This window comes from Eptatretus burgeri, chromosome 4 (assembly GCF_056783735.1).
Source record: "Eptatretus burgeri isolate ZD-2024b chromosome 4, Ebu_testis_v1, whole genome shotgun sequence".
NCBI classification, from domain to species: domain Eukaryota; kingdom Metazoa; phylum Chordata; class Myxini; order Myxiniformes; family Myxinidae; genus Eptatretus; species Eptatretus burgeri.
The window spans coordinates 42,445,192-42,460,958 of NC_140964.1; the positions used below are offsets into that span (position 1 = coordinate 42,445,192).

Below are 15,767 nucleotides of genomic sequence, written 5' to 3' on the forward strand. Positions count from 1 at the left end.
AAACAAATAACTTGCTCCTGAAGTGATTTCGGGTTAATTAGACAAAGGGTTTGAATACTTACGCAACTGAGAATCAACTGATTTTCTCTGTTAATCTAACTTATTAATATTTTATCTGCATTTGTTGGCTTTATCACATTGGAGTAGTTTGTGAAGACTCCATATATTAAGTTTTATTTGAAAACATCATGAAATAAGCTCAGGTGGCATCAAAATGTGAAAACTTTGGAGGGGGTGAATACTTTTGCAGGCCACTATATATACTGGATTACAGGGTAGCATTTCTGATTTACATCTTGGAATTTAATTAAATATATATGGCACAAATTAATGGTAAAAAAGGAAGAACTTTTGGGGTCATTTACTTAAGTATGAAAAATGAAGAGGTGTTTGAGCTCCAACTATCCCCCCTTTTCCCCGATACAGTCTGTCTGTCTCTAGAGTTCCTTCTTATTTTTTACACATCCCCTCCTGCGTACATAATATGTAGTTGTCCTTTTTACACAAACACAGAAAAACCTCTTCCATCACAATATCGGCTCTTTAAATTGCACCAATACATCAATGTTTACTGTGGGAGTCTGCAGGACACCCACAGGCTTAAGTTTCAGTAAGAGACAAACATTTAATAATACTTGCTTTCAAAAAATACAATTTTCCTGTGGATATTAGATGTCAATAACAAATCCATTTCCTCCATGCTGGTAATACTTGCTCCCTCTGGGAGTGATATATGGTGTCAATACCCCCTCCCTCCAGCAGGGGTTAGTGGTTAAACCACTTGCAATCTTCCATATATTCAGGGAAAGAAAATTCCCAAGTCATTTCCCGACCCCAGTGGAGGTGGGGGAGGGCCATGGCCTGTTCCTGGGTACTCGACCATGTATGTAAAATTTGGTGGAGATAGGTTAAGCGGTTTTTGATTTTAAGGTTCAGGCATACGTGCATGCATACATGCATACACAGACAATTGCTGAATTTTCATATGATGTAAATAGTAAAATAAATAGCAATATGTAACATTAATTTGTGATCATACATTAACATCAAAAACCCTCCGTTATATCAAGTACCTCATGCCAGTACACTGATGTTGGGTGTGCTTCCAGCTGTTCGTTCAGCCAGATCAGGTTCTTGTTGACAAAGTCCTCTACGCGAGCACAGGATGAGTTAGAAGAGGGTGGAATTTTACAGTATCCCTCCATGGTGTTCAACCAATGCAGGTGTATGGACTACGTGAAGAAAAAAAAAAAAAAGCAATAAACAAGAGTGATTGCGTCAAGCAAAGAATTATCATTAAAGCTGTAGCTGTCTTCACTTATAATTGTCAAAGATCCAACAGTATCATTCAGAAAGAGTGAGGCATCATTTATTGGCACCTTGGTTAAATTATTGGCCCAAATATCAACAGTAAATAAGCATGACTCAAAGAAATACATTACTTCTCACAGACTGTGTAATTAAGAGACTCGAGCCAGTGATCTTCCGTTTCAAAAAGTGCTTTTTTGTTTCCAAAAAACCTAAATTCCGTTTCATGTTTTCAATGGAAGAAGAAGCATTTATTTATGAATTTGCATCAGAAAAAAAAAATGTACAATTTTACTCATGTCTCCACCAAAAATCCTCTACAACATGCCTGGGTGGTGCATTTTGCCTTCACTGTGACACAGAAATACAAGAAATAATAAAATGGAAATGATAATATGAACTGAACTGCAGGTGAGAGAAAAAATGTGGAAACTGGAATCATTTGGGATGTGGAACTTTAAACTAAATTAACCTCAATTACGATGTCCATGAATGCTCACGTACACAGGAAGCACACAGACGTGGAAACAGGTACATTGAAATAAACACACGAGTCAAAAAAAAAGGGTTTATTTTTTATTTTGTCAATCCCATCTGTATTTCAACGAGTGTTCACCATAAAAATGAAGTTTCTCCAAAGGTGCACACATGTGCATGTGATGACTTACATTTTGTTTTCGCTGGCAATCGTATTTTCAGGGAATATTAATTTTTTACCGAATTTTCAACAAAGTGGTGAAACTTTCAAATGGAATATCATTTTAACTGGGCTCCCCAGAGATTGTTTGATGGAATTGTATTCGGTATTTAGTGCCAGCAATTGAGATTGAGATTCATGGTGATGCTCCTCTGAAACCGCTTCAATTTATTTTAATTTTTTTTACTACTTTTCATAATTACGGTACACAGTGGGAATTAAATCTGTGTGGAATCTTGCACACAAAAATCAGACAATAAAGCAAGTAATCTGCTGTGTGTATATATATATATATATATATATATATATATATATATATATATATATATATATATATATATATATATATATATATATATATATATTTACCTCCACCATCGAAGGTGAAGGAGGTTATGTTTTCACCCCTTTCTGTCTGTTTGTGACTTGAAAAATCAATGATTTTTCCAAGTATATTGGTCAGTCGATTTTATTATTCTGTCTGTTTGTCTATCGCTTACAGGTCACAATTTAAAACTAATCTTCATGAAACTTCACCACATGGTCGAGTTTGTCAAAAGTAAGAAGCTTATTGTTTGAGGTCAAAAGGCCAACATAGAGCAAAGGTCTACAACTTAGGTGAGATTTCTAAAATACTCAATTTTCATCTGATTGACTTGAAATTTGAAGAGGATTTGCAAATCAGGTCACTGAATTCAACAAACAAGTATTTTTTGGAGGGGGGTCACTTCAAATTATCAAAAATAATTCACTGGTTGAATTCAGTGACCTGATTGGCAAAGCCTTCAAATTTCAAGTCCTATCAGATGAAAATTGAAGATTTTAGAAAAACCACCTTAGTTGTTGACCTTGGGCAAGGAAGGAACCACCACCCAGCACGAGGTAACAAAGAGGAATCGATTGAATTTTGGTGAAGATCCAGATCCAGATGCAAGAATTTTTTAAGTGATTCTTCGCCATTGAGTGATGGGGCTAAAACGATATACTGTATGGCATGATATCTCAACAACTTGTGGACGGATTCAGCAAAAACTTGGTGCGCCGGTTAGGTATGTAACAAGGAAGAATCATTTCGATTTTGGTGAAGATCTGAATCCAGATCGGGATACGATAATTTTTGAAGAGATTCTTCACGATTGAGAGATATGGCTAAAATGATATTGTTACAGTTATGGGGGTAGATGGAGGAATTTCATAGGAAAGTTAGGATTGTATAGAGTTGCTTGGCCCGTGGACGTGTAGGAAACATCTCGATGTAAATTAAGTCGTGAAACTCAGCCTAAGTGTTACTTGTCACCACACGGGGGGGGGGGGGGGTGGTGCTGTGTTAATTAGATAGAAATTAAAGCCAATTTTCCCCAGTATGTAATTGCCCCCATGACCTTTTCCCTAAGTTTTTGTATTTTAAGTCCGGCGATAAAGGGGATCACGTCCTCAAAACAACTACAACTGAGATGCATGTCCAAGCAGGCAGGAATTCCCCACCTCCAGGGGGACAGCTGGTGGAGCCACGCCCCCGGAGTGGATGATTTATGGGCGTGACGTGAGAGAGCCGGGAGAAGGGGAGTGAGATGACGGAGCTAGGAGAAGGCGTGTAAGAACATGGCATTACGGCTGGCTTTCCTTCGACGCATGAAGGCGGTGGCACGGTTATTGTATTCGTGCTGAGGCGAGTTGGCTCGCGTGGTGGAGCAAGATGCTGGCCATTGACTCTTGGCTGGGTCATGTGAGACCAGCCTCGAAGCCTTGTGTATATCACTGAAGGGAGCGGCGCAATTCTGCAGAGAGCAGCGGCGTCGAAAAGCGCGATAGACGAAGAAGCCGCACGCCGGTTTCTGAGCCCTCGTGTTGAATACCACCTCACGAATACCTCATGTACGTGACCATCTCTGTTCAAAGCTAAGTGCCAGAAGAAAGGGAGGATTTTCTTTCTTTTATTTTCCCCTTGTCTGTATGAAAGTCCGTGTGTCGAGGAGTCTCGACATTAGGCTTTAATTCACCTCATGTTTTATGATTACATTTTGAATTATTACCATTGTAAATCATTTTCATTAAACCCCAGTGTTTATTTTAAGTTGCTGGTGTTATCTATTTGTCATGGGTTCGAGTACAAACCCCTTGTGCTGTGCGTCCGTCTGTGCCACGATTCCCCTCTCGTGCGCACCATAATCTCCGAGGATCACGTCTTCGCCTCGAAGGAAAACCGTTCGGCGATCCGACCTGGTCAGTGTTAACCATCCATCATGACAATTGGGTCGGGGGATTAACCTAACCGCCATGGCTGTGATAATATAAAGCACGATATCTCAAAAGGTTGTGGACAGAGTTGAATGAAACTTGGTGAACGAGTTGGTTGGCTGACAAGAACAGACCGATTAAATTTTGGTTTCAGTCCAAATCCAGATCCAGCCTATCAGTGGGATACAAAACGTAAACTAATCAGCCAAGCGGAGGTATGTGCTCAACCAAGTGCCCTTAGTTTCAAGTGTGTGTTTGTTTGTGCGTTCGTAAGTTATTCTTTCACGGGTATACCATAGCGCCTGGAGGCTCCAAATTTTGTGTGTTGGTACTTCAGAATCTGGACAGGGTTTTGAGCTACTACAAGTTGGCCTTAATGTCCGTTTTGAGGCCACCAAAAGCCGCTTTAAAGTGTATATTGGGACTTGGGGTCAGGTAGTGATGCCACCGGCCCGCAGGCAAAAAGTAACCACCATGAGGACAACAATGCCATAGCTTTTCAATGTCCAACACATCCCAGAACCACCGCCAGGAGAACATCACACAGCCGGGCAGCACCGAGTAGCCCATGCTAGTTCAACATAATCTTGACTTTCTGCAATTTATTACATTCCGTTTTTTCAATGTCAGATTCAGTTTTCTGTTTCAAGTAACCGATTCCATGAATTCCATCAATTTTCTGCGATCACGGAAAATCACTGGCTTGAAGTCATCAACCTTTTCTTCACCCTTACCACATAATGTCTTCTGGACAGCAACCCCAAAATACCTTGGCTGTCAAGTTGCCTTCCACAAATCCTGCTGAATATGCCTGTTGTTCATCGCTGTAGGAATTGTTGGTGGTGACAGTAAAGTAATCCCATCTGTGCAAAAGAAACAGAATCAGGTGGGATCAATCAGGATCAGGAAACAAAGGAGGAATATCGATTATTTAAAAAGTAAATGAAGGAAGAAATAATAAGTCAATGGAGACATAGTAAGGAGGAAAAAATAAAATGTTCCCTCACCCTGAGTGTAAAGGAAAACAGGAGTGGCCGCGTGGTAAGGACACTGGACTGGCCTCACAGAGGTTGTGGGTTCTAATCGAATCCAGCACTATTTAAATTATCCAAGAAATGGAGATAGTCCCAGAACGATCATATTCTTAATGGACAAATCAAACTCAAGAAATACACCAAATATTATTCACAGAGGGGATACTTTGCCTGCCTGGTCTCAGTTCAAACCTTGTTGGAACCTTACATGCTCTCATGCAGGAAACTTAGGATTAGCACTATAATCCTGCCTTGTATAAAACACCAAACATTCAAAAATGTTTTGAAAATGTTGCAATATGCCAGCTGTGCATCAACAACAACAAAAATATGTACATCGATATCTCAGACACAAATTCACTCATTTCATTGATCATGTAAAAACAGGAAATTCATCTTCAAAGGCATTTGCACAATTAGTGTGCAATAAATAAATAAATAAATAAATAAATAAATAAATAAATAAACACCACAAAATAAATCCACTCCATGTGACAATTTAATACTTCTTCGATTAAATCACTCAACCCATTGCCGTGAACTATATAATGAATCCTTCACAAAACTACTGTCACGTAAGATAATATCAACTTCAACATTAAAACAGGCCGACAGGATAGCCAAGAGGTGTGCACACTCCCCTCTAAGCTGTCGAGACTGGGTTTGAATCCCAACCCAGCTATAAACTGTCATCCTGGTGTTTCACCAATGTGTGTGCCGTCCCTCTGATGGACGATAAACGGGCGTCCTGTCTGCCAGCATTAGTCGGTGGAGGTTAAAAATCCCACGGTGTCCTTCGTGAAGAGTAGGTGAGCCAACGCCAGCACCATGAACAAATTCCAAATGCCTGCCCCAACCAGCAAAGGGCACCGCATCAGCGGCACAGCCACACCCTCAGCCAATGATGCTACCCCGCATTGTATGATGCTTCCTCGAAGCCTTGTGCTGCATACGAACGAATAAGAACATTTACCCTCATCCGCTACACAATTTATTCAACAGATGTTTCCAAGTTCCTGTTCACAAATATCAGTGGTGAATCCAGGGGGGGGGCACACATGGCAGCCCCCCCCCACTCCTCCAAACCCTCCCCTCAATTAAAAAGCGATCGTTTTTATCTCCACCACCGAAGGTGGAAGGAGGTTATGTTTTCATCCCAATCTGTTTCTTTGTGTGCAGGATATCTCAAAAAGTTGTGTCAACACGTTGTGTGTGTGACGAGGATGAACCGATTAGATTTTGGTGAAAATCCGAATCTGGATCTGGATAGGAGAATTATTTAATTTTAAAAGTGATTCTTCACCATTGACATTTGGTACTGTTTCGCATGATATTTCATCAATGTATTGGGCCTGATATGTTGTAACGGATCAGGCAGTATGTGGCGGAGGTATACTCTCTACTGAGTGCCCTTCTGGTCTTGTGACTGAAATCAATGTTTCACAAGGAAGCTCAAAAACACAAGGACGCCATGATGACCCATCATGCCTGTGCAACGTTCACAATATTCAAGTAGCCCTCAACCTGCAATGCCTCCAGGTAAATATAGAAACTTAGTTGTTGTTTTTTTGGGGGGTTTCAATAAAGGATTGAGCGGAAAACTCTCGAAGTTTATCCTTCGCCGCAAGTTGGTTGGGATGGCAGCAGTTACGTTGGTGTCGCTGTTGTTAGGCACTATCATTAAAATTTGAAAACCCTATATATATTTATTTTATGTTATTTTCTAATAGCATAGATTAATATGAACAAATAGCTTTTGGAATTTTTGAAAATGACTGAATATTTTTTGAGGTATTCAAGTTTTAAATTTTCAATATCGGCTGTATTTGGGGATAATATGTAATACATTTATTATGTAACGAGTCGTGCCCAATACCCATTAGAAAATTGTGTAAAAATAACGCAAAAATAGATACAATGTCAATAATGTGCTTTATTACTGGAAAAAAAAAAAGACATATAAAACCATATATCAGCATTTAGGAAATATTGTAAGCAATACAACCGAAGATAAATAAATGACCTTGGGAATGACCTTGACCTTATTTCTCAAGGTCAAAGCGCAGATATCGTGAAATCAGAAATGTATGGATATTAAGTATAATGGTAGAACGCAAGATAAAATGCCAATAAAACACCTGTATTACTCATAAAAAAACACGTAAAACCATATATCACCATGCTTGTAATATTGTAAACAATACAAATAAAGATGAGATTTTGGACCGCAATTTTCTCCTCTTGGACCTGACCCTCTCCCTATAAACCATATAATCAAAATGACCAGTGAGTATTCAATTTTATGCTAGTCCTTATCGTTTACGTGCTGCTTTCAAGGAATATGCGATATATTGACAACTTCTGCTTACCACATTTTCGTGATGGTGCCCCGCCATCTTGGAAATATGCAAATCGACTTCAGAGTGACACAGTGATGGTTGAAAATAATTCGGAATCGCATCATATTCTTTTTTTAACATGTTATACGCTATTTCTTTGCATTACCGCCAATTTGTAAATATTTAATAAAACGCAACGTAAAAAAAAAAAAAACTCACATTTTGCAATGGCGTCTTGACGTCACTATTTTGACCGCAGCGCCCCTAGTGCCTCGTGTTGTGATGCCATTTGTTATTTCCTGCTTCCTCGTTCCCGGCGCATTTTGACGTGTGTATTCGCCGTTCCCTGGATAAACCTGGGTTGTGCTACTAAAGCTTGTTGGTGTTGCCGACCGATCTTCTTACCCGTTGGCGCTTTCGATGGACGCTTCTCGTTTTCCTTTTTAAACTGTAAAACGTGGCCATGACGGAGTAGTGCGCGTCAATGGTGTAAATAAATTAAAGATGAAAACGAGTCCTCGCGCTTACGCAAAAAAAAAAAAACACAATGTGAATATCCTAATGAACAAGAGCTACTGCAATTGGAATTTGACTAAATATAAACAAATTTACATATTAATGAACCGCAGGTCGGGAAGTGTGAAGTCTAATAGGTGTGCGTCGGGTGGTTGGTGAGAAAGGTGTGGCAAACAAGTAGGGAAAAGGTCACAAACCCCGTGTCCTGCATCCTCTTGGTAAAATTACCACAAGCGATGGTTTCAGGTCCTCCCAGAACATCTCGCAAGGAGAGACGGCCCGAGGGGGTCATGACGACGCAGCGGAACCGAGACTCGGACGGAGAGGGTTCCTTCTGTGGTTCGGGGTCCCGTCCATGTACGATGGACAGGACGAGAGCGACGCACACACACAAAGACAGAGAGTGCGACATGGACGATTCGCTGGTCCTGGTTCGGGAGAGGAAACAACCAGAGATGGTCCCACGAGAGGCAAACACGTCAGAACATTAACAACACGGAATAGGCACCTGGGGGTTTTCCCAGCAGCGTGACGCTTCAGGTTCTTCTTCTTCTTCTCTACGAATGAAGGGGGTGGAGTAACGTGCTCACGTGCGAATACATCCTCCTCGTCATCTTCTTCTTCTTCTTCATATTCTTCTTCTCATCTGGAATGAAGGGGGTGGAGTGACGCGCTCACGTGCGAATACATTCTCCTCGTCGTCTTCTTCTTCTTCATATTCCTCTTCTACGAATGAAGGGGGTGGAGTAACGCGCTCACGTGCGAATACATCCTCCTCGTCATCTTCTTCTTCTTCATATTTTTCATATTCTTCTTCTTCTCATCTGGAATGAAGGGGGTGGAGTAACGCGCTCACGTGTGTATACATCCTCCCCGTCCGCATATTCTTCTTCTTCTTCCATTACCATTCACCAAGTAGTTTTGCTAAAAGTTCAGAGTTCCGTTCCGAACAGTTTATTATTCTCAACATGACGTGAACGAAATTAAATGTTGAATCATTTCTTTGGAAAGTTTGTTCGAGGTGATTGTTTAGCTCCTATTTGAATGAAAACGGCTATCATAAAGTACAATGACCGCAATGGTTTTTATCGTAATTTTAAACACCAGTGCGTGGCCGTCCGTCCAAAAATAAAGAAGAATTGTGACGTCAATTGTGACGTCATAGCACCGTGTCCTGTCATTGGTTTGGTAAATAAATGGCCGTAACTTGGGAACCACTTGTCCGATTAATATCAAACCTTGAAAATGCACATCCACGGGGCCCCAGCAATATACCTGGCAAGTTTCAATTAGATCGGACCAGCGGTTGTCGAGAAACAGCGGTCACAGACAGACGGACACACAGATTGCTGGAATTATAGATAGATGAGGACGTAAACAGCTCGATGAACCAACACAGCTCGGATTATATACCACGAGCGGAGGAGCTGGGCTCTGGAGAAAAAATATTTTGAAAAAAAAAATTATAACCCCCCCAAACCCCCACCCCCACCCACTCACTTTCGGACACGTGCAGCAGGGTCAGGTTAAGACACCCTCGGACCTTGGGCACTGCATCTGAAACTACCCCCACCCCCTCCCCTCTCCCCTTGTGTTGACAGTTTTTGTTTGAGATAGTTCTAAAACTGTTTGATAAGCATATATTAACAGTAGTATCAACATATGCCACACAGATAAGATTAAGTGAGGAGGAGAAGGATGAGTTTTGGGACACACTTGTGCATGTAGTTTCAGGGATTAGCAAGAGAGTTGTGATCGGAGGGGATTTGAATGGACATGTTGAAGAATTTGGCAGAAGGATATGAGAGTGTGCATGGTGAGTCAAGTTTCAGAGTTTGAAACACTGAAGGTCAAAGAATATTTGAGTTTGGGGATGCTTTAGATATGGTCGTGTGCAACACAATGTTTCCGAAAAGGCAAAGCAGACCAATCTCTGATGAGTCAGGAGATACAAAGAGCCAGATTGACTACTTTATAGTTGGGAGATTAGATGGGAAGTTGGTTAAGGATGTGAAAATGATCGGTGGAGAAGAATGCGCCTTCCAACATCGGCTCCAAGTGTGTGATGTAAAGCCAAGATGGAGTCTGGAAAAGAGGAAACCTTAACATCCCAAGGAGAACAATATGGAAACTAAGAGATCAGAATGTAAAGGAACATTTCTATCGGGAACTTCTGGAAATTAATGTTGGAAACTCCATGGTAGGAGAGGATGAAGAGAGTTGTTGGAACTCTTTAAAAGATGGGCTGCTGTGTGCTCCTGAAAAGACATGTGGCTGGTCGAAGGACCCAGCTCGACATGAGGCTACATGGTGGTGGAATAATGAGGTGGATAAGGCGATTCAAGGAAAAAGAAAACTGTTTAGGGTTTGGAAAAAGTTTACAAGCATAAAAAGTTAGTGCAGGATTCACTTTCAGATGTGATAAATAATGCAGATAGTAGAGGGGAGATATTTAGAATAGCAAAGCTAAGGATCTCATAGAAGAATGTGTGGAGGATGATATGGGCAATGTACCGGATGACCCATGGGGAGATTAGAAATGCTTGGAGGAGTTCCTATGAGCACCTGCTGAATGAGGAGTTCTCTTGGAACAGGGATATTCTGGAGGCAGTGGAGACGGTGCAGGGCCCACCACCTGAGATGAGGAATGAATGGGTGAAGAAAGCCATCGATGAAATGAAGAATGGTACAGCGGCGAGCAGCACTGGTATCGTCGCAGAGATGCTGAAGGCATCTGGTGATATTGGAGTGAATTTAATTACTAAATTGATAAATGCAATTATTTGGGAGACATCTGTCCCAGATGACTGGTTGAAGAGTGAAATGGTGAATATTTATAAAGGGAAGGGTGATGCCTGAGTTCAGAGCAACTATAGGGGTGTGAAGTTGCTGGACCATGGAATGAAAGTGGTAGAGAGAGAGTCGTGGATAAATTGATGACAGAGTGTTAATATACATGAAATGCAATTTGGTTTCATGCCAGGAAGGGGCACGATCGAGGCAATTTTTATAGTTGGGCAATTACAGTAAAATATCTGGGGAAGAATAAACAACTGTACTTTATATTTGTGGATTTGGAGAAGGCGTTTGATGGGGTGCCTCAGGAAGTGGTGCAATGGTCCATGAGAAAGTTACGTGTGGAGGATTGGTTAGTTAGGGTAGTCATGGCAATGTATGATGGGCCAAAAACCTCAGTGAAGGTAAATTGAGTGCAGAGTGAGGATTTTGAATTGAAAGTGGGTGTTCAGCAGGGGGTCAGTCTTGAGCCCAATCCTGGTCATTATGGTTCTTGAGGCTGTATCACAGGAATTTAGAGGAGGCTCACCTTGGGAACTCCTGTATGCTGATGACGTGGTGCTGAGAGCTGAGAGCGTGAAAGAGGTAATGGGGAGCTGAGAGGTAATCGGGAGCTGAAAGAGCTGTGAGCTGACCACCAATATGGCTTTCGCAAGGCAAGATCTACAGGTGATATCCTCTCTTATATTATGAATGTCTGGGCTTCTTCTCCGAGAGACTTTGGGGAATCCTTTGTTGTAGGCCTTGATATCTCAAAAGCCTTGGACAGAGTTTGGCATCGGGGTTTGATATCCAAGCTTCCCTTCTTCACTCTGCTCTCTCATAATTGAGCTTTCTCTCCAACCGCTCTATCGACGTAATTGTTGATGGTTCATTATCTTCCTCCTTCCCTATCAACAGCAGTGTACTTCAGTGTTCTGTCCTGTCTCCAACACTCTTCCTTATTTATTTTTTTTAATCAATGACCTTTCTTCTACAAATAAACAAATGCACTCGTTTGCTGATGACTCAACTTTACACTCCTCCATGTTTTTTTCCCCCATCTGCTCCATTATCCCTCACTCGATCTACATCTCGTTTCATCACAGCCAACCTCTTTAAATTTGGACAAGATCTCCCAGTGGGGCAAATTTAATCAAGTTAAGTTTAATGTTTCTAAAACTCAATTTCTTCCCATGGTTCTCAAAAACTCCTCTCAACTCTCCAATCTCCTTTGAAAGCTCCACAATTACACCATGTGATGCAGTAAACCTACAAGGTATTACTCCAATATCAAATATATCCTAGAATTCACACATTATGCAAACAGCTAAGTCTGCCTCGAATAAACAAGGAGTCTTGTTCAAATGTCGAAGATTCTTCTCCTCTGACCAGTTGCTTCAACCATATAAGTCATTGATTCGTCCTTGTATGTGTGGTGTAGTCATGCCCCTCCCCGTATTACTACGACGCCTCAGACGGCGTGCACACCTCATATCCCTCGCCGACCCCCACGGCCACTCCTCCAACCATCACGCCCATCATGCATCATCATCATGCCCCTCCCCGCGGGCATGACTACACCACAGTATGGAGTACTGCCCTCACATCTGGAGAGGTTCTAGCTCCACGTACTGACTGGACAGAATTTAATCCAAAGTAATCTGACTTATCAACTCTCCCAATCTGACTCAAAACACGACTTGCTCGAATTACGCCGCAAAGTTGGCTTTCTCCTTTCCATAGATATTGCTCGTGTACCTCCACCATTAGCAAGACCAAAAAAAATACTCAACAAACCACTAGATCACATGATCATTGTGTGGCCATTGGCAACTCAAGAGTGGGTCATTATGATGTTTGCTTCTTCCCCTCCACTGCCAAACTGGAACTCTTTACCTTTTCATGTTTTTCCAAACAGTTATGACCTTCCCCTCTTCAAAAAGTAGACTTTTTTTTATTAATTTTTTTACTTCCTCAAACTCTTCGACTATTCTCTCTTTTTTCACTTTTCTGTCTACGCAGATCTTTTATTTACAGCCTGACCTCTGACTCATGGTCTGTGACCAGAGCTGCTAACATTAAATGAAGATATTTTACTTCTCAATTGGCCTATTTCTTCACACTTAGTGCAATATTGCTTCAACCTCCACCACTCCGATGCCACGAACATTAAATATCTCTTACACAGCCAAGCCTCTGCCCCAATCCCAATCTTTCAAAAGGCCTTTGACAAGGATGAATTGATTTGATTTTGGGGGTTTTTCGGTTGGAATTTTTTCGATTTTGGTTCGAATTTGGCCCATCAGTGAGATATAAAACATAACCGGGCGTAGTGGCGTGCGCCTGTAATCCGGCTACTCGGAGGCTTGCGTTGGATGATCGCTTGATGACGGGTGCTCTGCGCTGGGCCGCGCTATGAGAGGGTGTAGGGCAGCCCGGAATCATGGCGAAACCAAATCCTTATTCCCTGTGTCGTAAGAGGCGACCAGGGTTGCGTCAGGAAGGGCATCCGGCGTAAAACCTGTGCCAAATCAGTATGCGGATCATAACGGATGATCCGCTGTGGTGACCCCTAACGGGAGCAGCCGAAAGAAGAAGAACAGTGAGATATAAAACAAACTGTTCAGCCTGGCAGAGGCATGCACTCGACCGAGTGCCCTTCTAATTCCTTATTTAATTCCCCTTCAAGCAAACATTGACACTGATAGTTGGATTTTGCAACACAACTCTTAGAGGAGATCTTTCATTCCGCATTCGATACAATTTGCGATTTCTAACAAAATATGGGTTTATATTTGTTGTTCTAGCTTCAAAATGTTGAGACTGATGTGGATAAGACCCAACACAAGATCCAAGCCAGTAAAAATGGTTTGTTTGTTTGTTTTTTGGGGGGGGAGGGGGGGCAGGGGTTGACAAGATTAAGATCATGAATTTAAATCCAATCCAATATATCATCCCCTAACATGGGAGATTACGCTGCCAAAGCAGCGTAATCGCCACTCTGACACAGGATACCAGCATGCTGGCACTCATTTTGCTGACTTCGGAAGGACGACAGGCAGAGTCAACCCCACCTGGTATTAATTCAATAGCTGAGTGGGATTTGAACTCAAGATCTGAGGATCCCAAGCCCACCACCCTAAAGTACCATGAAAAAGCGAATACATTGGGTAATTTGCTTTTGCTATTGCCTTCAAGGTAGAGAAGCTCATCTCAGACTGTTAAAAGAACGCAGAGCCTCGAAATGAGAATTAGTTGAACTCAGTTTTTGACATAACCACTCGAGCTTATATCCCGATGTAATCAAACAATCACTGATGTGACATGATATACCCATGATTATAATATCAAAGCAAGGAAATAAAAAAAATAGACAACACAATGGACCGTTTGATTTAAATATTTATTTATTTATTTTACTTCTCTCAAGCCTGGAATCTTGAATGTTTGACTCAGAGCTACAGGTTTGAATGAATATGGCACAAAACATATTGAATCAAAAATGACAGCAAGGATTCCAAAGAGGATGCATTTTGTTTTCAAGGGCATGTTTGAAGGATTCTTCATGTGGCCACTCACCCACAAGTTCAAGTCTCCACACCGAGGCGTGGTGTCGAGATGGTCGGCAAACCCATTTGGTTCATCTAGAGGCCGTAAAGTCCAAAACTTATGCTCTAAAGTTCATATCAATGCATCCAGGCCCCAGATTACTGGTAACCTAGGAATGATTTTGTGGTTATTTACTACCCAACATCAAAGTGTGGTCATAGTGTCAGGCGGAAACACTATAAGAGGACAAGCAGCTACGCCATCTTGCTGACCAATGTTCTAGTAAGACTTACAAACAGATTAAGAGTTCAGTTTTATCCTAGCAAAAATCTTATCTGTTGCGCCCATCAATCTCTATCAGGATATCTCGTACATTAATCTTGTCCGACATCATAGAAACACAAAACGAATGTCACATCTCAATTGTGCTTCAAAAACATGATCAAAGCAAAGTTGCTGCCGCTGTCCATCGTTTTAACGATGATACATCCCTCGGCCACATTTCATTACACATCTGTAGAGATCTTCAGCAGATGCCTGCTTGATTGAAAGGGAACAAATAAAATAAATGGGCTTCCTTTTCCAAAAATAAAGTATAAACTGCTCCGGTTAGCAAGAAGATGGTTCATGTTGTGGATTCAAGAAGAGAAGAGGAAGATTGTTCACAGAGAGCAATGTCAAAAATTTCATCATAGTTTTCTACAAAATGGACCTCGAGACCTTCTGTGATGTATTTTGCCAAGTCCGCAAAGTCCTTTTTGTTATCGGATGGAAGAATAATACAGGTCACACCTGCTCTCCGTGCCTGTGGGAAAAAATGGATAGTTTCATTTCCACTTGAGTATCAAATCTTAAAATTCCCACTCCCGGGTGCTCCTTCTCCAGTGTTCTCCAACACGATTTAAACAATGCCTACTCGCCATTGAACGTTTGAGTACCACAACTTTAAAATTCCCGCCCCCCCCCCAAAAAAAACGCATGCCTACATCATGGCAAAATAAAATCCCTCTGACCTGGGCAGATTTCATGTGGCTTCGAATGAGCATCTGAGAAAATTATTTCCTAAACAACCATAATCACTTTCCAGAAAGAAAAAGAAAAAACTGACAATATTATTACGCAAAGTCAAGTCTGTGTGCAGCTTTGCTTGCAAATTCAGGTTATCTCATTATGCATATGCAATCGGTGATGTACGTATTACAGTCAGCCCACTGTAGAGGTTTTTTTGTTTTTTTTTCGAATCTATTAGTTCACCACGACCCAGTTGTAGAAGGCATTTGGCATATCTTTCGCCATGCTCGTCAATGT

General features: G+C 41.5%; 2 protein-coding genes across 2 annotated transcripts in view; both read right to left on the reverse strand.

Annotated features, from left to right (window-relative positions):
• Positions 1–8,699, reverse strand: part of PLBD2 (phospholipase B domain containing 2) — a 72,242-nt gene extending 63,543 nt beyond the window's left edge. Inside the window, exons 1-3 of the mRNA XM_085877632.1 lie at positions 8,330–8,699; positions 5,013–5,106; positions 1,074–1,232 (exon numbers count right to left, since the gene is read on the reverse strand). Of these exons, the coding sequence (XP_085733758.1) occupies positions 1,074–1,232; positions 5,013–5,106; positions 8,330–8,544 (468 nt within the window). The 5' untranslated portion in view covers positions 8,545–8,699. The remainder of the gene's footprint in view (positions 1–1,073; positions 1,233–5,012; positions 5,107–8,329) is intronic.
• A 5,600-nt stretch (positions 8,700–14,299) lies between these two features.
• The window catches only part of LONP1 (lon peptidase 1, mitochondrial), a 47,092-nt gene continuing 45,624 nt past the window's right edge, over positions 14,300–15,767 (reverse strand). Inside the window, exon 18 of the mRNA XM_085877642.1 lies at positions 14,300–15,264. Within this exon, the coding sequence (XP_085733768.1) occupies positions 15,085–15,264 (180 nt within the window). The 3' untranslated portion in view covers positions 14,300–15,084. The remainder of the gene's footprint in view (positions 15,265–15,767) is intronic.